Source organism: Rhipicephalus sanguineus, chromosome 11 (genome assembly GCF_013339695.2).
Source record: "Rhipicephalus sanguineus isolate Rsan-2018 chromosome 11, BIME_Rsan_1.4, whole genome shotgun sequence".
In the NCBI taxonomy this organism is placed as follows: domain Eukaryota; kingdom Metazoa; phylum Arthropoda; class Arachnida; order Ixodida; family Ixodidae; genus Rhipicephalus; species Rhipicephalus sanguineus.
In genome coordinates, this window is record NC_051186.1 from 14,898,664 (window position 1) to 14,920,929 (window position 22,266).

General features: G+C 46.2%; 1 protein-coding gene across 1 annotated transcript; it reads left to right on the forward strand.

The window, feature by feature from the left end:
• Window positions 1-53: 53 nt before the first annotated feature.
• Window positions 54-20,636, forward strand: LOC119374880 (sulfotransferase ssu-1). The gene is made up of 4 exons (XM_037645084.1): window positions 54-229; window positions 10,916-11,068; window positions 13,931-14,318; window positions 20,412-20,636. Exons 1-4 carry the CDS (start codon window positions 54-56, stop codon window positions 20,634-20,636), a joined length of 942 nt encoding a protein of 313 aa, XP_037501012.1.
• Window positions 20,637-22,266: the final 1,630 nt, after the last annotated feature.

Sequence of the window (22,266 nt, forward strand, 5' to 3'; positions counted from 1 at the left end):
TGTTGACTACACTTTCCCTGCTGCAGTGCACCTTCTTCCTTTTTCGCACGTAGATGGCAGTGTGGCCACTGACCCGCATGATTGAGGGCATGTCCTGGAGCTACTATTTTCCCGAGCCGTATGTGCGATCGGCACTCGCCTACCAGCCACTTCCGGGCGACGTGGTCATCGTCGGCTACCCCAAGTGCGGAACTACCTGGCTACGGTACCTCGTCTACGGCATATACAGGTACACGGAACAACTTCATTATGTGGATCTAAAGCACTTGTCGTAAACCATAGCCGCGGTCAAGCGTTTTGTGGCGGATAGGGAGGAAAAACTCATTGAAAGAGAGTAGCTGAGAGATCGGCCTGATTTATTGCGTTTTAACCTGGTGAATGAACGCTGGAAACAATAGCGAGGGAAACAACGAGAGGGAGCCTATAGTCGTGAAAAGGAAATTCGTCGAAGACTAATGATGGGCTCGAGCGCTTACGGCAGACACTTCCAAATAATGAAATGCGATCTACCGCTGTCCCTAAAGCGGAAAGTGTGGAACCATTGCGTACGTCTAGCATTAGCATATGGGGCGGAATCACGGAGGCTAACAAAGAAACAAAGAAGTTAAGAACCAGGCAGCGTGCGAGGGAACGAAAAATGTTAGGCATAACGTTAGGAGACAGGTAGAGAGCAGAGTGGATTACAGAATTAACAAACAGGGGTAGCCGACGTTCCAGTTAACACTATAGGAAGAAAAAGTGCTCGTGGCCAGGTCACGTTATGTGAAGGACGGATAACCTTTGGTACGTTCGAGCAACAGAATGTTTAAGGGATGCGATACAGATACCGAGGACGGACGGTTAGATGGAGTGGTGAAATCAGGAAGTTCGCAGGCATAAAACGGAACCAGGTCGCACAGGATAGGGTAAACTGGAGGCCATTTGAAGAAGCCTTCGTCCTCCATGGACGTCAAATGGCCTGAAAAATTATCATAACGGTGATGATGATGATGATGACATGGGAAGGAATAGCAAGAGTATTGGAGCAGAGAGGCGGTCTGTCTGCCTCTTTGATGGGGTGTTCGACAGATGCATGGCGGCTGCAAGCAAATAAAAAGACAGAGATAGACAAAACGACCGGCTTTCTACTATATATATATATATATATATATATATATATATATATATATATATATATATATATATATATATATATATATATATATATATATATATATATATATACGTGCAGAGCAGGACCTACAATTACTATGAAAAAAAAAATATATATATATATATATATATATATATATATATATATATATAAACGCGTACATAAAAGATTACTTAAAGGACGTGAATGCGCATGGCACGTTACGGGCGCAGGAACGTTAGAGTGCCGGGACTTTCATTAAGCCCAAAAGTGATAGTGTTGAATTTGTGGATGAGATATGATTCCCGAACTTCTCTGTCACGATGAGAGCTGAACCCTGGTTCTAGGATTGTAGCTTTAATCTTGCTGAAGGACCAGAGACACTAGAGCCATCCTAGCGCTCGACCTCGAGAAGGCATTCGACCGCGTAAACCACTCTCACATCCACGCGTTTCTACAATTACGTTAGCTCGTTCCTACGTGACAGGACAGCTACAATCCAACTTGGCTCGATGGGCTCGAAGCAGTTCAACCTGGGACCGAGGGGCATACCCCAAGGGGCCGTGATCTCTCCGTTCCTGTTCAACCTCTCCATGCGCGCTCTGTCGCGACAACTCTCACAGATCGACGGCATCGGTCACGCCCTCTACGCAGACGACATCACCGTCTGGTGTACGAGCGGCAGCGACGGCCATATCGAGGAGCGATTGCAAGAAGCGGTAAACACAGTAGAAACGTTCTTACGGGCAGGCCGGCCTCTCGCTATCGGTCGAGAAATCAGAATTACTACTCTACCGCCCGAAATACAAGGCGCGCAGATACGCATACGCGGAGATCAACGTCCTGACGGCGGACGGTAGACCGATCCCCACGGTGAACCAAGTTCGCATTCTAGGCATGGTCATTCAGGCCAATGGCCATAACGACGTCAGTATCACTCACGTTTCCAAGAAGGCCGAAGCTATGGCTAAATTAATTAATTGAGTAGCTAACAAGCGCGGGGGACTGTCTGAGGAGAATCTCCGCAGACTGTTCCACGCGTTTCTCATGAGCCACATCAACTATATGGCTCCCGCCCACCTGTGGCAAAAAGGAGACGTACGCCGTCTGGACGTGATCATCCGCCGGTGCGTTAAACAGGTGCTCGGGTTACCGGGCAGCACCCGCACCACCAAGCTCAACGAACTAGGCATTCACAACACATTCAACGAAATCGTAGAAGCTCAAAAAGTCTCTCAAATTGTAAGGCTGTCTTCCACTGCAGCTGGGCGACGTTTACTAGCACACCTCGGGCTCAAATCTCCCGTAACCCCAGAAAACCCGCGACAGCTCCCCGAAGAGCTGCGCGCGAAATTTACAGTATCCCCGATACCCCATAACATGCATCCCACACATAATGTGGGGAGACGTCAGGCACGGGCGCGAGCCCTACTCGGTACCGCAGCCGCTATGGATGGTAACGTGGCCTTCGTAGACGCAGCGCAATACGGCTATACGGACCACTTTGTCTCGGTAGTCACAACACTCAAAGGCGAACACTTGTCGTCTATGACTTTATTAAATTCAAACGCTGATCGCGCCGAGCAGGTCGCTGTGGCACTAGCTCTCGCTGCCACCGACCGCACCGCCATTTACACAGATTCGCGCGTAGCCGCACGGGCTTTCATGACGGGCTCGGTTTGTCGGGAAGCAGCGCGCGTTCTCTCTGCTGCCAATTGGTCAGACAAAAAGCACGTCATCTTGTTGTAGAAATATTCTTTAAAAAGTGGGTCTTGTTGTGAATAACGTGTCTGAGGTGAATCCGAAGTGTCTCCTGTGAAGATATCACTTCAAGAGGCAGGCATCCGGCTTCTGCTACAGTTGCTAATCTGGCTTCGGGCAGGCCGTCGGAAGCATATACGCACGTATTTCGATCCCTGCTCAGGCGTCACCTATTATGCCAAAGAACATCTCACCCTGGACACTGGCACCGCTAGAAATTGTGCCATATATCCCCGGAATCAGTGCAAAAAGGAAGGAGGAGGAGGAGGAGGAGGAGAAGAAAAACAAAAAGACAGGGAGGTTAGCCAGTTCTCAGACCGGCTGGCTACCCTGTGCTGGGGAAAGGGGAAGGGGGAGTGAAAGATGATAGAAAAGGGATGTTACAAAAAGAAAAAAAAAGAACAATAGTACGATAAACGACACTGCTTAAAGTCTGTCTATGAGATTAGTTTTGCGCAAAAAGCGCAATAACGCTTTCAAAGCTTTCCGTGCCGAGGATGGTTTCGGCCAGTGTCCTAAGATCTTTTCCTCCGACAGTGGACGATTGTCAAGTCTATTTAACGCTGCGGACAGTTCTTCTCTTTGTGCACTGAAGCGAGGACACTCACAGAGAAGATGGGCGATTGTCTCCTCGCAGCTACAGTTATCACATGTCGGGCTGCTGGCCATTCCAATTCGAAATGAGTAGGCCTTCGTGAAGGCCACCCCGAGCCACAGGCGGCACAGGAGCGTCTCCTCAGCTCTAGTTATTCCCGACGGAAGACGGAGCTGTAGATTCGGGTCCAAGTTGTGAAGACGGGCGTTGGTAAATTCCGTCGAGTTCCACTGTGCCAGTGTCAGTTCACGTGCATGGGAACGAAGCCTTGTTGCGGCGTCCGTTCTTGACAGCGGTATAGCTGCACAATGGAGAGCATCATGGGCAGATCGGGCAGCCTCATCAGCACGGTCATTTCCGTAGATACCGCAATGGCCCGGTATCCACTGATAGATTAGGCTGTGGCGCTTCTCAATGGCGCGGTGATGAAGCAGTCTTATGTCAACGACTAACTGTTCATTTGGTCCATGACGATATGGGGACATAATGCACTGGAGCGCTGCTTTGGAGTCAGAGAAGACTGACCATGCCTGTGGCGTTTCTTCCACTACGAACTCTAGAGCAGCACGGATGGCGGTGAGTTCTGCAGCCGTCGATGATGTCAAGTGCGACGTCTTGAACTTTACGGTGACGGATTTCTCGGGTATGACCACTGCCCCTGCTGAGCTTGTAGGAGAAACTGAACCGTCAGTATAAATGTGAAGGCGTCCACTGTGTTTTTCATGCAGAAACAATAGAGTGGCTTGCTGTAGGGCCAGATATGACGAGTGTTTTTTCTTTTGTATACCGGGAATGGTTATCAGGGCTTCCAGTGGATGTAGACACCACAACGGCAACGGCGATCTTGCTGCGTGCGTGAAGTTCGTGGGAATCACTGCGCTATGCGAAGCAATAATTCCGCTGAATGCAGAGTGTGGCCTAGCAGCTGGAAGTGAGGCGAGGTGGTGTGATGGAATCCGGGCGGCATGTCTTATGTGCATTCTTAAAGCATCGACGCGGATGTATGTTGTGATGGGGTGATCACGAGCGATGACGACAGTCGCTGCTGAGGACGCGCATCTGGGAAGCCCAAGGCATATCCTCAGTGCAAAAAGGAAAATGCCCCAAGCAGCAACTCATCAGATAGCGCTGGAGTATATGTATAAAGAATACGCAACCGAAGCGCACATATTCACAGACGGTTCTACAACCCAACGTAGATCGTCGTACGGAATTTATGTGCCCTCTACAGGACAATCCCTCTCGTATCGTCTTGAGAGAGCGACATCATCTACGTCAGCTGAGCTATATGGCATTAAGGAGGCTCTTATGTTTATACTACGACAGCAGCTGCCAAAAAAATGGGTGATATTTACAGACTCTAAAGCAGCCCTACAAAGTATGTGGAACAGGTATAAGCATGGTAATCACCAAAGTGTAGCATCTGATATCGCCTATCTTCATCACAAGGCTAAGATTGCAGGACATTACATTAAGTTCCAATGGATACCTGGCCATGCTGGTATTTCAGGAAACGAAAAAGCGGATGAAGCAGCCCGAAAAGGACTCCACTACCGGAATTTCAGAAGGACATTTTTTACTAAAGTCGACGCCTCGAAGTTCGCAAGAAAATATGCCTGTCAAGAAAAAGACCGCCTCTGGAACCTGCCGCTCCACCAAGATAACTGTCTGCGATGCATTGACCCAGAAGTGAGAGTGAAAATTTCCCCAACACTTCCTCGCCAACTTGAGACGCTGTACCATCGTCTTCGACTGAATGTGGCGTACACGAACTGTTATTTGTACCGCATAGGGCACACCACTAGTCCCTGCTGTGATAACTGTGGCAGCATAGAGACTGTGGAGCACATATTACTGGAATGTTCCGCCGTACCGCGATGAGAGACAGTTGCTTGAGCGACAAATGGCCATGATCTGTCACGATAAGTTAACATTACACAACTTATTAGGCCCAGTGACCAGCCCTTCAAAGCAGCGACGGGTTTTACAGGCACTGTTTAATTACCTATCAAAAATCGGCCTAGTCGAAAAGCTTTAATGGTTGGCTATTTCACATAGCAAGGCCTTATCTTACCTGACACCCTCCTTGTAAATATTTCTATCAGGTTCACTTGCTCATTTCATTTTTTTATATTCTTTGTTTCTATTATTATTCCCTCCCCTCTCTTCTTTAATCTGTCAATCCCATTCCCCATCCCTATACAGAGTAGCATGCCAGCGGTATACTGACGCCGGCAAAAATCTCTGTATTTCTAATAAAGAGCATCTCTCTCTCTCACATCATCTGGTTCCCGGCACACGTTGGCCGACACGTACACGGAACCATCCTCAATGCCAACGAATTGGCTCACTCCCGGGCGCGAGGTCTCACATTCCACATCGGGGAGAACCAATCGGAGGCTGAGGACGTTACTTGGTACTTCAGAGATCCGTTGTTAACGTTTAATGAAATCTGCAAACATTACCAGTTGGAGAGGCGGAGGTACCCACTCCCGCACCCACACTTAAACAGGGCTCAATCAATCACTCTACGTTTGTTACAGACGGAGGCGTATGCATCGCCTTTAAAATGTTCCAAGTACATGGATGGCATAGAGCCGGGGTGCCCGCGCTGTGGCCACCCCAAATGCACCTTACAACACATGCTGTGGCAATGCCCTGCGTTGCGCGGGAGCAGCGAGTGTCCCTCTACGGAGGCGGACTGGAACTATCTGCTCACTAGCCAAGACAAAGGAGACCAGCTTAGGGCCATCCAGAGGGCCCGCGACATGGCCTTGGAGTTTAACCTCCCCGTCCCGTCGTGGGAGTGGCCCACCGGTGTCACCCCCTAAAGGGAGTCGAGCGCCGCCTCCGGATAATAATAAAGTTCTTTGCCTGCCTGCCTGCCTGACCGGGAAGCGCAACGTGTTTTGATAAAGCTAGGTTAGGAAGGGAAGATGCGTGTGCCTTATGATTGTTGAAACGCAGCCGGAAGCTGGTTTCCGTTTGGCCTATGTAGTGCTTGTTGCAAGCAGAACACTCCAGAAGATATATTACATTGGGCGTGTCACAGCCAATGTTGCCCCTAATTTTGAGGCTTAAACCTGAGGCGGTGCTGTGAGCTGAAAGTGAGGTCGTCATACGTGCACATATTTTGCAGCGTGATTTCCCACAAGGGTGACAGCCTGAATGTACTGGTTCAGTAACTTTAGAAGATGTGACTATGTCCTGCAAATTTTTAGAGCGTCTGTAGACTACTCTTGGTGGAGTTGGGAATATTGTTCGGAGACGCTGACTTTGCATGAGGATATATTATGATGTTTTTGTAGAATACAACCTACTCCTGGTACGGAGGCCGAATGCGTAAGTACAAGGTTAGTTTCTTGTGTCGTGGAAGTCTTTTTTGGTGCCTCTAAAAGGGTTTTGCGCTCGACATCGTTAGCCTTTGCGAAAGAGTCGTCAACTAAACGAGCTGGGTACTTCTGTTTAATTAAAGATTCTCTCAAGGAAGTGCAGTTCTTGTGGTAGTCGGACTCATCTGTACATGTACGTTTGAAGCGAAGTGCCTGACTGTACGGGATGCTGGTTTTCCAGTGTTTTAAGTGACTGCTTTGAAAATGCAGATATTGTTGCCTGTCTGTAGGCTTCTTGAAAAGCGTGGTTGTTAGTCGGCCGTCCCGTAAATTTACAGTGATATCTAGGAAATCTGCGCGTTCCTCTGAGAACAAATGTGAGACAGATATGGAATTGTGAACGTTGTTGAACTCTGCTATAAATAAAAGTAATGCATTTTCCCCGTGTTCCCAAATTAGGAAGATGTCATCGATGTATCGTTTATAAAAAAGTGGTGTTAGTGCTTGGCTGCCCAGAAATTCTTTCTCCCGCACACCCATGAATATATTTGCGTAACCGGGGCCAATCTTCGTTCCCATAGATGTCCCGTTAACTTGTATGAAATGCTCATTGTTGATTTCAAAATTATTATATTGGAGAATTAATTTCAGTAATGTAGTTAACGTTGCGCCATCAATGGAGCGGTCAGAGCTCAAACGCTCATATTCCTGACGAACAGCTCGGATTCCATCCTCGTGGGGAATGTTGGTGTAAAGTGAACGCACATCTAGAGTAACCAAGAGGGACCCTTCAGGAACAGTTAAGTCAGCAATGTCACGTAAGAAATGGCCAGAATCTTTGATGTAGGAGGAGAAAGTTTGCGGAATATCGCTAATGAGGTTATCAACAAAACAGGAAAACTTTTCAGTTACAGAACCTATAGCCGACACTATTGGTCTTCCGGGGTTGCCTACCTTATGAATTTTTGGCAGCAGATAGAACCGTCCTGCTACAGGACTTAGCGGGAGCAAGAAAGACATGTCTTTGTCAGTTAATTCTTCATCTGCCACGAGTTGTTCGATTTCTCCTTTTATAACAGATTTAAATTCAGTGGTGGGGTCATGTTCCAAGCGTCTGTAGAAGGTATCGTCACGCAGCTGCCTGTAAGCCTCAGATATGTAGTCCTCTCGATTCATAAGCACAATCGCGCCTCCTTTGTCAGCTTGTTTTATGACAATATCTGCATTGTTGGCCAAGTTCTTTAGTGCCTCACTTTCTTTAGCGGAAATGTTGCTCTTAAATGGTTGCCGTTTTTTGTAAGTTTCATGTAAATCGCGCTGTACCGCTTCTATATATAACTCTAGGCACCTGTCGCGTTGAACTGGGGGCGTCCATCGCTTATTAGAAAACGAAGGAGCATTATCGGACGTGGGCTTATTATGAAAAAATTCTCGTAGCCTCATGTTGCGGGCGAAGTCATCTACATCTTGTAGGAACTGAAATTCGTTATATCCCCCAGAGGCATGGCAAAAATTAAGACCGCGTGATAATACAGATTTCTCTTGATCTGACAAAGAATGGTTGGAAAGGTTTACTATGTTATGCTCCGGTGTCGGCCCGTGACGCGAAAATCGTTAGAGAGGACAGCACAGGCACATTATCACGGATAAGTTTGTTTATCTTAATCTTAGCAATATATAGTATATATATATAGGATATATATATATATATATTTTCATAGTAATTGTAGGTCCTGCTCTGCACGTATATATATATATATATATATATATATATATATATATATATATATATATATATATATATATATATATATATATATATATATATAATTTTTGCTTTACATATGCCCTTGTTTTCGCTTTTCTCTTTTGTATGTTCTCCCTCAGTGGTGACATCAGCTATCAATACCTGCTTTTTTCCTTCTCTATTTTTCTTGTGTGTGTATGATTGCGACATGAGCCTTACGACTATGATGACATTGTTAGTTTATTATTTGTTATTCATTCTTCCGCAAGTAACTATTGTATCACTGTGTAATCAATGTGACCGCTGGCATATAAGTAACCGTTCCAGTGTCCACGTTTCATTCTGACGAAGGCCGGGCCCACGGGCCGAAACGTCAAATAAAGCTTCTTTTCACTTGTGCGTCAAACACCTTGCTTTTGCTATACATATATATATGTGTGTGTGTGTGTGTGAGGAGGGAAGCGTCCTTGGATCCAGTAGAACCAATACTACGAAGTAGAGGACGTGCCAAACGAACGTTTTATTTGCCCCGACGTTTCAGGCGAGCACCGGCCTTCATCAGAGAAAACACGGTACAGACTTCTGTATCGTGCGTTCCCTCATGAAGGCCGGGCCCTGGCTGAAACGTCGGAAAAATAAAACGTTTTCGTTTTGCACGTCCTCTACTTCGTAGTGTGTGTGTGTGTGTGTGTGTGTGTGTGTGTGTGTGTGTGTGTGTGTGTGTGTGTGTGTGTGTGTGTGTGTGTGTGTGTGTGTGTGTGTGTGTGTGTACATACACACACACATGTGTATACAATGTAAACAAGTGTATACAATGTGCGTTATTTATTTCAGTATGTGTATGCTAGTTGTGCAAACGGCCCTCTAGCACATTGCACCAACGACGCCATAAGCTGCTCTCTGATTGCGCCCGCCAAGCAAGCTCACATTGTAACGCGAATTCATTACTCCTCGACCTGACATCAACGCGACAAGACTTTCGACCACTCGCATGCCACTGACATACATGTCACATCTTGCCGCTGCCTGTGATGAGTGTCAGCTGCAAGGGCGACCACGTGCTTTGCGGCGAAGCGGCAACAAAATGAAATGCAGGGCGCGTTCGGAGGGCCAAATTCAAAAATTATTTTCTTCCTTAAAACAAAAAATGATTTGATTAGACTTTCTTCGTTACTTAACGATGAAGTTTTCTATCAAACGCCGCATGACGAGGATATTTACATATATATTATGACGTCTTGGTTGAAGCTACGTTTATTAGACCCAAGGCCTCGGAAGAGAATGGGCCGAACGTGCACACACCCGATGATGATGAGAATGACACACGGTGACGATGAGGACAGAGAGACAAACGGATGATGATGATTATGATAATGCACAGATGAGAAAGAAGCACATAACTAGTGCCCACAATATATATATATATATATGGTACGTAGATTATGAAGAGTCTGTCTTCGGTTGCCGTAAAATAATTAGGAAAAAGGTATACGCTTCTAAAAAACTGTTTATTTGCCGACGTTTCGACGGGAGACCGATCGGTGTCCGGTCGAAACGTCGACAAATAAACAGTTTTTTAGAAGCGTATACCTTTTACCTTTTTCCTATATATATATATATATATATATATATATATATATACACATGGGTGTCTGTGAAAAATTTAGGCAGCTTCCCTGACTTCTGCCTGTCTCCACGCGCCTATATTGGATTGCACCCAGGTTCGAGTTTTTTCGACATGACTCATCCGTGCACAGCAAGGCGAAGTCCCGAGAAAGAGCGAGTTCCTTCTCGCACCTTCGTCTGCGGCGGACGTTTCAGTGGTAGCGGCCACGCTCGACAATGCAGCATGTCCCGGCTTCTCGACTGTTCTAGTTTTTGCGCGCGAGCTCTCGGTTCGAAGTGCTGCCTGTCGGCGGGGCGCCTTCTGAAAAGGTGGGTGTTGAGGCGCGTCTCGGCGTCTTGTGATAACTTTTTTTTTCGATGCGCGCTATCTCTCGAAGCTAACCGTTGGCATCGTGATTTTACGCGGCCCTTTTAACGCAGTGCTACGCTCTTGGTGGGAGCACTCGCTGGTGAAAATATTGTTTAGTGTTGAGTGTGTCCATACGTTGGCTATACGACGGCTAGTGCTGGCTGTTACAGGCCATCCACTGTCTACCGATAACATAAGCCAATGATGTCCATGCATTACATTCACAGATATGGTAATTTCTCGTTGGCATTTTTTTTTTTTTCATTCTTTAGGGATTGAGTAAGGGAGTGCTACACTGTTCCTCTTTACGTAACGTGACTGTCAAGAAGCTTGCAATTTGGCTAACGGCGAACGCGATAATCGTTCTTTTCAGCGGCGGAGTTCCTCCTCAGAACATGCGGCAATTCAGCTGCAGCATGCCCTTCCTAGAGAGGCAGGGTGCCGAGCACTCGGTTCTGAAGAACAGGCCGGACGCCATCAAAACGCACCTGCCTTGTTACAAGCATCGGTACTCGCCGCAGGCTAGGTACGTGTTTTCTCTTTAGCTGTTTCCGAAATTCAGCGCACAGTTTTTTACCAGCGCCGTCTATTGCACGCAAGAACGGTTACTGTCGCCATCTTGTTATTGACATGCGTTCGAGACAGCGCGGAAGGTGGCGTATAGACTGCTCTACGGATGGGTTTCGGTGCCGCCATATTGGGCTGTTAACCTTGCCATTTTTTATCTCGAACAATTAAATAAACAGCGCTACGGTTGGCGTATACACACGGAAACGGTTGGGCTGGTAGCATTCGGCGTTTTCCCGCCATATTAGTTCACGTCACGAGAAACAAAGCAAGACATTAGTTTAACAGCCCAAGGTGGCGGCGCCCATATGCACTACGTAAAATAGTCTACATGTTGCTGGCGCGCCCATTCACGCGAAAGGGGAAAAAAAGGAGAGCGAGGAGGATGGCAACAGTTGCGCCAGGCGCCCTTGCGTGCTATTGGTTATTACCATGACGTCACGTGGCTGTGCTAGCGTTCATGTTAACGCTGTACGAAAACGGATAAAAAATTCTTCACCCTGGGCATGCAGTCGGGAAATTGTATTTTATGCGTATGCCGTCGACACAGTGGTTTTACATGCAATAAAATCACGAACTCCTTCAAAGCTCCGATAAACACTCGCCGGTAAAATTTTTGAAAATTCGGATTTATTCGATAAACTCCGATTTTAACGGCCAATATGACATATACCGTTCTTTATTGAAAGGGTATGTTCCAAGCGGTCAGTGAAACATCGGCCCGTTTGTCCGATATAAACTTTAGCTCAGGCACCAGTTTTGCCGTCCACTGCACTAGGCTGATGGACCTATTGGCAGCCACATTCGAAGAAAGTGTCTGGCAGCCGGACCGATGCCAGGTAGTGATCAACTAATCGGAAATACCTACATCAGGTCAGGGCGACAGACACTGCAGCGATAATCGCTTCGATTAGATACCGCCCCATTTCCATCACCATCGACGAGCTTCCGGAACTCCAGGAAGCTTCGGCAGCGGCGATGCTTGCAAGGTTGCAAGCACGTCGTCGTAGAAGGTTCTACAACGACGAGCCTCCTGTACGTAGGACCCTCATAACGGACTTGCAAGTACAGTTCAGCAGTGTGACGTACTATCAATTGGCATGTTGGCACAAACCGCTCTTCAGAAGGTCTGAAAGGCCTTAGCCGACGTATGTAGCCGTTTTGTGCTCCGATTCAAAGCTGAGAATCATCAATCGAAAGGAGCGCCCTTCCATCAGTGACAGCAACCTAGTAAAGTATATAGCAGAACTTATTGCTGGGCTATATACTAAAATTCGAGAAAATTAATTGACACCTAAGCACCACGCTGTTCTCTGGCGCTTTTTCTTTCTGTTGGCGGTGTTTAGACGTCTAGGTTTTTCTCGAACTAAAGTATGCCCGCGTCTTTTACAACAAGCTTTAAGGCTGTAATACGCACAAACGTAGGTGTTTTGTTTTCAAGTATTTGCGCTTGTGTGTATATGCGTTCGTGCGTTTAAACTTTCCAGACAACTGAAACACGCTTCGTGTGTTCGGATGTTTTCGTGTTCAGGTATTATTTCATTTTGGAGTATTGAGAATAATGCGAAATTAAACTCCGAATTTCTGAGAATTAAGGATTTACGAAGATGAAACTCTTATACACGCCGAATATCTTCCCAAATAATAAACTCCGAAAAACACCCTCCGAATTTCAAGAAAAATAAACTCCGAATACTCGGAGCCCTAAATATAAGCAACCCCTTTATATAGCCTTCATAGATTACGAGAAGGCATTTGATTCGGTCTAAACCTCATCACTCATGCAGGCCTCACGGAATCAGGGTGTACACAAACGATATATAAACGTACTGGAACAAATCTACAGAGGTTCCACAGTCATCATGGTGATTCGCAAACAAAGCGATAAAATTCTAAGAAGGGTGTAAGGCAGGGATATATGATCTCTTCAGTGCTATTCACTGCGTGCTTACGGGATGTTTTAAGAGCCCTGGACCGGGAACAGTTAGAGATAAAAGTTAATGGACAGTAGTACCTTAGTAACCTGCCATTCACCGAGGAGGTTGTCTTGCTGCAGGGGACGAATTGCAAAGCATGATAACTGAACTGGACACGCAAAGCAGAATAGTGGGTTTAGAAATGAATATGCAGAAAACTAAGTTCATTTTCAAGAGTGTCGGAAGGGAACAGCGGTTTGTGATAGGCCGCGAAGCAGTGGAAGTGGTAAGGAAGTACATCTACACTCTGAATCAGGTCCTGGTTAAATGCTGGCTATATCCAGGAAACCGGACGAAAAAAATGTCCGGTTTTCTGGTTATATCTAGCACTTTCAGCAGGACCTGATTAAGAGTGTACTTAGAGCAAGTAGTGACCGCAGATCGGAACCAGGAGACTGAAGTGACTAGTACAATAAGAATGGGTTCTCTCATATAATGAACGGCAGTTTAGCAGGATACATCAAGAAGTATATAACAACTGTGTCTTACCGGCACTTACGGGGCAGAAACATGGAGGCTTACGAAAAGCTTGCGCAGCGAGATATGAAAACGAAAATTATAGGTTTAACGTAGAGAGACATGAAGAAAGCAGAGTGGGTCCGGAAACAAACGCGTGATAAGGATATCACATTCGAAATTAAGGATAACATAGGCATGATCAGGACATGTAGCGAGAAGGCAAGGTAACCGCCGGTCATTAAGAGTAACAAAATGGATTCCAAGAGAAGGCAAGCGCAGGACCGCGTTAATTAAAGGAACATGGAAGATGCCGTCAACATGCAGAGGGCGTAGTCATGCGGATGAAGAGGTGTACTCACGTACGGATACACAGCACCGCTGCGCAGGTACCTGTACATCACCCGAAACCCGTTCGACTGCTGCGTGTCCTACTACTACCACACGAAGCACATGCCAGCCTATTGTTTCGAACAAGGCACCTTCGACGACTTCTTCGAGCTTTTCATCACGGGTGACGTTGAGTTTGGCGACTACTTCGATCACCTGCTTTCGTGGTACGCGCACCGGTCGGACCCCAACGTGTTGCTCCTGACCTACGAGGAGCTCAAGGGGGACACGGCGGGCACGGTCGTCAAGATCGCCAGCTTTCTCGGTGACGAGTATGCCGCGAGACTGCGCCGAGAACCGGCGCTGGTAGGCCGCATCTTGGAGGGTGCCGCGCTGGGCAACATGAAGAAGGCCTTCAACTATCGCAAGCTCGCCATCACCGAGGGGGTGCGTGCGTGCGTGCGTGCGTGCGTGCGTGTGTGTGTGTGTGTGTGTGTGTGTGTGTGTGTGTGTGTGTGTGTGTGTGTGTGTCAGTAATTGTAGAAGCTAATACACCGTCATACTTAACTGAAACAGTCACTATTTTATTCTATTTGTTTATTTAAATGTACTGCAATCTCCATTCAGTGTGGTACATAAGGTTAATCTAGAACAAATGGCACGTACAGGGACATATAATATATACAGGTTATACAATCTGTAGCGGTTATACGATGTGTAGAATCTGATCAGGACCCCCCCCCCCCCCCCCGATCAGATGGTACAGATTGGGCAGGCTTTGCGCCCCCTCCCTGATCACCAAGGAGGGGGCGCAAAGCCTGCCCGACACGTTTACTCAGCTATGGCCACGCAGGTTTTGAACGATAATGGCGGTCGCAGGCCCCTTATGTTGCATTCCAAGAACTGTTTACTTCTCATCTTTACTGCCGGTTAACTGGGGACCAAAGGTGGGCCATTGTGAGAAACACGTCATCGCTGCATGCATTTTTGTTATCCACTGTGAAGCATGTCATTTGGGCCAGTCCAACGCGGAGGGGGGGGGGGGGTGCTACTATGAAACTTTGCATCCCCTAACGGGGAACCTTGCGCACGCCTATGGTATTCGTCTCATTACGCCATCACTGTCACGGCACACGTTGTGGGGTATTGGGCTTGCCTCATCCCGTCCGTAGTTAAACCAAGGAAGACGTAGGCTTCACAGAACAGCGGACAACAATTTATTGAATGCTCACTCGTCAGCCCGACGACCGAAGATGCGCAAGGCAGGGCAGGCCGGAAGCTAGAAGCGGGCGAGCAACAACTCCAGGAAGCGTGTGGTTTGGTTGGAAGCCAGACGACGGTCCTCTCCTTGGGCTGCGCGAAGGCGGCCGCATTTCAAGGGCGCATGATGGGACACGCGCATCACGAATGCGCATGTAGTGGTGCTATCAAGACAGCCAGTGAGGGCGTGCCTCCTGGAACAAGTATATAGCGCATTTTGTGATGAAATCTTCAACAGAAAGAGAGCGCTTGTCTTGTGTTCATGTGTCCCATTTAGTCCTCCTTTGCTCGCGCTGCAGAATTTCCTTGCTAAGAACCGACTAGGTAACTCCGAGATTCTTCTACCTTCAAATTGATTTCTTCAAAATGCGACGAAACTTTCAAAAATCCAGAAACTCAAGACTGCCAAAGGCATTTGGCTTACGCTTTCGGTCAAAAAATCACACAAAATCTATTCCATCAGAATGCGACGCAACTTTGAAAAATGCAGAAATTCAAGATTTCCAGAGGCTATACCAGATTTTGTTTGTGAAGCTGTAGGAATTAACACGCAAGCGCAACGTTTATTTTCATTTATGCGCTACAATAATGTGCAGAGCAACTTATAAACACTATTTCCTGTGCAGCGGTTATAGCCAAGATGGTAAAGCGTACGGCTCACATTCAAAAGGGCGCCGGTTCCAATTCCGCTGGCGTCCTCGCTGAGAAGAACGAAAACCATGCAGGGATGCGGTTACCATGGCTAAAACACAGTTCGTGTTCAAAGGACTGGTGGTTCGAATCGCACAGCCGGCAATGCTGAGTATACAATGATGTCATCATGGGTGTATCGAGGCTCGCACTGACACGCCCACCATTGGAGTTGTAACCAATGGTTACAATAATGTACACACAGGCCCTTAAACGCGATAGAGAGGCCGGCGAGGCATGGTTGAGATTTTTTTACAAGTTGCATTTTAGAGATAAAGAAGGAGGACCTCCGGTTTACTGCACAGGACGTGGCCACTGGTACGTCCCATGCAGCAAGTTGGGAGTCCTCCGAGAGTCTTAAGCTTCGCACCACTGCAGCACTACCCTGAAGCCCGCTTGTTCCCATTGGAAACCGGTGGGTGGCCAGCCGGCAGTGGAGATCGAACCCAGTACCTCCCGTATTGCAAGCGGACGCCCAAGCGTTTAGCCACCGCTGCGGTGAGGGTACCAGTAAAGAACGTGCAAGATATCGGTTCCACGAATATGTGACGAAACCTAAAAAGAATCGAATGAATGAAATAAAGGTCAGAGTCACTCTAGGTGGGAGAGTCCCTTATTCTAGGAACATTCTTGCCGCGATCGCATCCATTAAGAGTCCTAAGGGTTTTAGCCAACCTTTTCTTTTTTGTAGCGATACCCTCCCCGGGATTCAAACCGCCTCCTTTTCAATTTTGAGCTTAACGCCTTAGCGGCTCGGCTACTGGAACGGCACAGCCAACAGTGCTTACAGGTTGGTCTGTACATTATTACCGCGCATAATCTTGAAGTTAACGCTAGGGTTGTATGTCCAAGCCTCGCTACAGGTGCCACTTCAAAAATATTTTGCTGTAATTTATGACGAAAACTTAATGCTATATCCTTCATAAGTCTTTTATTTTTCGACTTTTCGAAATATCCATGCATTACGATAAAACAAATCATAGAAACATTTTTACCGAAAAGGCAAGCCAAAAGCCTCAACTCTTGGGTGGAAGATACCCCACAAATCAATTTTAGGGAGATTGAACAAAACATGGAAAGCAGAGAAACTAAATAAGCCCAAGCCCCATTTCGTCAAAATCTGACGAACTTTTGAAAAATCGAAAAACACATGACTTCCAAAAGCTATAGGCTCACTATTTAGGCCGAAAATGGTCCCAGATCGATTTCATCTGACTTCGACGAAACTTTAAAAAAACGATAAATACAAGACTTCCAAGGAAGGAGCGAAGGAAAGAAGGAACAGGAGAAAAAGGAAAGGCAGGGATGCTAACCAGTCTAAAAGGACCGGTATGCTACCCTACACTGGGGTAAGGGATGGAGATGTAAAGATAGAGAAAGAGATAAAGAGAAGGAGAGCACGCACGCACAAAGTCACACACTTCAGAGTCATGATAATGCCGTTAGTCTATAACCACCGGTGCAAGTCTGATGTCTTCAAGAAGTTGAGCGTTGCCTTCGTCGCCTTCAGCCGCGATGACCTCTCAGGACGACATTCCAGAATGGTTTCTGCCGTCATAGGTCTGGGATCTATGCGAGCAAGAGCGACTGCGAGTGATTTTCTCTGCTCATTGTAGCGAGGGTAGTCGCAGAAGATGTGCTGCAGTGTCTCTCGCTACCACAGTTATCACAAAACGGGTTGTCAGCCATTTCAATTCGAAAGGAGAATGACTTCGTGAAAGCCACTCTATAGCCATGAACCGTAAAGCAGAGTGGAATCATTTCGGCGTAGTACAGTAGGTTCCAAAGGCTACAGGCTTACTATTAGGCCGAAAGCGGTCCCAGATCGATTTCATCTCATTACGACGAAACTTGAAAAAAAATCGATAAATACAAGACTTCCAAAGGCTGTAGGCTTCTTTTTAGGCCGAAAACGGTCCCAAAATAGAATTGATCAAAATCCGACGAAGCATTGAAAAAGTAGAATAAAAAAAACAAGATTTCCCAAGACTAACTCTCTAAAACGGAGGGGAAATCGCGACGTGGGCTGGGTTCACGGCCTGAAGGGGGTGTCCGGAACATGGACGAACAGCACGTCCACCAGATGTCACGGGGTCGTGACGTCGACGAAGGCAGCACTCGGCGTATTAGACTAAACACTTTATTTGGCCGAACTTGTGGCCGGGAAACGCAGTCAAACTACAGCAATACACACTTAACACTCATAGCGGCGAACAGAGCGTCGGCCGTCGATCAAACTGACACGGGGTAAAGCGTGTCGGCTTTTTATACATGGGCTATCGAACATTCCAGCGTTATCGCTGGTGGCAGCGCAATCTCTCGAAGAAACTAGACTATTCGCGTCCTGCGCGAAATGTTAATGGCATGAGATAAAAATTAGACCATCTCCCGCTAAAGGGGACCATGAGGCGATGCGAAGCCAGAGCACTTGCACGATCGCGTTCCGTTGGCGTTCGTTGGGCATGCTACCGACCTCGCGTCGTGGAACGCGAAGAGGAACACTACGCGCGTCGTGTCTTCCCTCTAGCCTGGCCGTTAATTCTCAAAGGGCGAGCTCGGAACGCGGTCGACAGGCGTGCTAGAGGGGGGGAGCATAGAAGAGGAGAGAGGGAGGGTACGCGCATGCGCTGGCGCTCATCGCAGCGTTGCGCAGCAGAGAATGAGGCGCGCGAGAGGGGGAGCGTAGGAGAGGAGGGGGAGGAGGATGCGCATGCGCCGTAAGGGCAGTCACGCCGCACACCACCACCACCACTGGATTGAACTCCGCCATAAGATGCTTCGCATCTAAAACATTCGTGAAGCTTCTGAAACATCGCGGCGCGGTCTCCGCGGAGTGTTGCAAACAATCTTTGTGGGTGATGCCCGAATACATCAAAATAACACGCGTGGCAATATGCAACAGTACACTGCAAAATGAATTTAAATGAAGACAAAGTTATTATGCAGGAGGTTCAGTTCATCCAAAGCTCAATGTATCTTGCTCTTTCTTTTCTCTTAGTCGATACAAATAACAAAAACAAGTGGTGTACACAATTGTGTACATAGCGTCTCAAAGGAATAAAAGAAAGCTCTGAAGGTCCAGTGCACATGTAGTCGAAGAAATGAAGGAGGAAAATTTTTAAACTCGCATATTTACTTAACATTTCGGCCGTGGCACGGCCTTCTGCCGAATGCAGGGCTGGGCAGTATCGCGATAGTGTCATAGAGATACTTTTGAGTATCTGTATTTATGTATCGAGATGTATTTGCAAAATGTATTTGTATCTCAGTAGTGAAATACTTTTATGACGTATCCATGATATCGTGATACAGTACAGGACATGGGTATCTCGTTACTTTTTTGTCGGAACTTAGCTCACGTGTTTCCAAGAGGGAAGAAAGTCTTGTGTTGAGGTCGAACCAATGCTGTCTAAATGACAGCCTTGGAGAATATGCTGTTGCTTAAGTGCAGTTAATGCAACAACTTTCTCGGCAAAACAGATCTTGTGTGTAAAATAAATGCCTACTTTTTTCTAGTTCACTGGTGTTCGCTAGCGATTCAAGCGATATACATGACTGGCAAGTTTCAATGCGCTGGAACATTAATCACAATATTATCTTGCAACTAAAAAGATCACTTAGCCGAGCATCAGCATCTGAAGTACTCCAGTATATTTGTATTCTTTTATCTGCATTCCTGTAACTGTATTCCGGGATACTTTTCTTCGTCTTTTTACTAAAGTATTTCGGTCATATCCCGTTGTGTCAGAAACGAATGTACTTCAGTTAGATACAATATTAATGAAAACTAACAGACAATAATGCCAAGGAAAGTATAGGGGATGTTATTCGTGATAATTGGGACGTAAGTGTGAAGAAAGTAAAGTGGACGAAAAGATAACTTGCCGACAGCAGGATATATATATATATATATATATATATATATATATATATATATATATATATATATATATATATATATATGTTAATCTCACTCCCCGTATATCAAACAATTGACATGATCGTTTTATGTTCATGCTCCACTCACTCTGTTATTATTCTCAATTTATTGTAACATCTACGCCTATGTAATCTCATCTTTCAGAGCTTTTAGCGGTATTTCGAATAAATAAATAAATAAAAAAATAAATATATAAGTGTGTGTGTGTGTGTGTGCGTGAGTGTGTGGAGTTTCTTTCTGAAGGAGCCATGTCCACATTAAACGGGAGTGAGAGAAGCACAATTTCTTTTTTGCCAGTGTGTTCATGTCACCAAAATGCCTCAAGGTTATATTGCAGTTACAACGTATATGGCCTACTATCGTCGGTATCCAGGAGTACAACGTTGATTTGTCTCTTACAGATATGTCACACAGTAATTGGCTCATTTTGATTGAAGCATTTTATTTGGACCTAACTTCGCTACGCAGAGAATGTCTAAATGCCGCACGTGAATGATGACGCATTACTTTGCGACAAAATATATGCTTTGAACGCATCAAAATTTTACAATAAGTCACATTACTCAATTCAGAGAATCCCAGTGGGAAATATTGAGGTAATGACAAATCAATGCATTTTTTACTGTTTAATTTTAAAAAATGCTTTTTAGCAAAAGGTGGAGTGCGCCAAAGCTCAAGATTTCCCAGCGGCAACGAGCCTAGAAGAACTGGTCCAAAGGCCCATGACTGGCGAGTTTGTCCGCAAGGGCGCTGTGGGCGACTGGAAGGGACTTTTCTCCCCGGTGCATGTGCAGAGGATGCTGGAACGCATCAGAATCAAGACGGCAGGAAGTGACGTCATGGACTTGTGGAAGGACATCGACATTCCCCGATGACACGTAATAGCTTGGCCAAGCGTAATAAACATTATTTTCTTCCTTCCTCTTCTGGGTGACTCGAGTTGTGTGGTAATCTTAAGCATGTATTAGTTTCGGAAGCCTTTAAGCTGTCTAGAATTAAGGTGGCTAGGATCTAGAATGCTCATGGGTGGCGATAAATTTCTGTCAGTGTTGCGAGGAGTGTCCATTTGAAAAAAATGTTGTAGATTGAAACCACGCGATCTCATTTACGAACAGGCAAGGACATGTTGAGCTTATGTCGAATAGATTCTGAAAACCCGTTCTTCTTTAATACCAAAATCAATTCGCACTACTCAAGATGGAATGTTCCCGAGGCACATGCTAACACACGCGTGACAACGAATAATAAATGAAACATTATAACCATGAGACTACCGTACTTACACGATTGTAAATCGATTGTAACAAAAAGCCAAATCACGAGTTTTGTGACCTGGTTAAGTGACACTCGCATTATTTTCTTACCTATTTCGATTAATAATGTTTTGTTCGGGTAAGTTACAGAGACGGGACTGGTCTCAAGCATATTTTTTTTTTCGCGAGGCATCCCGCGCGATCACCATGTGTTGAAACGTCACCGTGGAACAAAAGCCCTATGTTTCAATATCGGCGTCCATTTTTACTCATTGTTGAGATGAGTATCGATATGTCTCTAGAAACCTGATGTCGAATCCCCTTCGGAAGTGATCCATATGAGAGATACGGGAAAGGCGTTCTTTCATATGGCGACGTTAGGTGAAATTTTATTCAATATGCCCCCTACCCATCCTCTCCAACCTGCTTCCCAGTCCCAGCCCTTGTGCGACTAAATTTTGCGACTGCGGCCTGCTAGCTGAGGTGAGTTTCGACCCCTGTTATATTCCACGCTGCAGTGGCGCCCCCACACCAGAGTGACTTAGCTGCGCGCTTTGTTGAAGCTGTTGAACCATGCCGGAGCGCTTCATACTGGTTGGGCGTTTAAACCACCCACTCGTTGTGCAATTCACAAGGTATGACGGCTGGCACGATTGTACGCTTCTGCCGCGCAATATTATGTGTTAAAGGGACACTAAAGAGCAAAACGTTTTTTCTCATATTAGTTAAGTAATCTTTCACGATACCAAAAACACCACGCTTGCAGCTATAAGACGCTTAGTAAGCGAGAAAACGCGCAAAAACAAAATGTGGGTGGCGACGCCACCTTGAAGTTTCGCACCATTCGCCGTGACATCACATGTTTTGACGGCGCCTACTAGGGACTAATCGGTAAAAATGAAGCACATTGTCCTCTGAGGGAGCCATAGACTGGGGTGCCATGTCTGGGGTAATTTTGTTGAGCCAATGGCACCGAAATACGATAAATACACTTTGAAATGCGTGACGTCACGCGGGGAGATTTCGGCGCGAAATTTAGCGATGAAACTTTGAACTTGATTTGCTCCTCTATTAATAAACCTGTGATGGCGAAATTCACTACATTAGAGTTCTCAGAGCACAATTTCGATCCAAACCAATTCATTGTTTCTCGTTAGTGTCCCTTTCTTCTCCCTCTTCGTGACGCCTCTATAGTTTTATTTATTTATTTTTTAACAGCGGAGCTGTATAAGCTCCGGCTAAGTCCGTTGGT

What these genes read in the sequence shown, in the direction of transcription:
- LOC119374880 (XM_037645084.1), top strand. Translation starts at nt 54, where the DNA reads ATGGCAGTGTGGCCACTGACCCGCATGATTGAGGGCATGTCCTGGAGC. An exon ending in CTCGTCTACGGCATATACAG is followed by an intron (nt 230 to 10,915) that starts GTACACGGAACA and finishes CGTTCTTTTCAG; the next exon opens with CGGCGGAGTTCCTCCTCAGA. An exon ending in CGGTACTCGCCGCAGGCTAG is followed by an intron (nt 11,069 to 13,930) that starts GTACGTGTTTTC and finishes ACCGCTGCGCAG; the next exon opens with GTACCTGTACATCACCCGAA.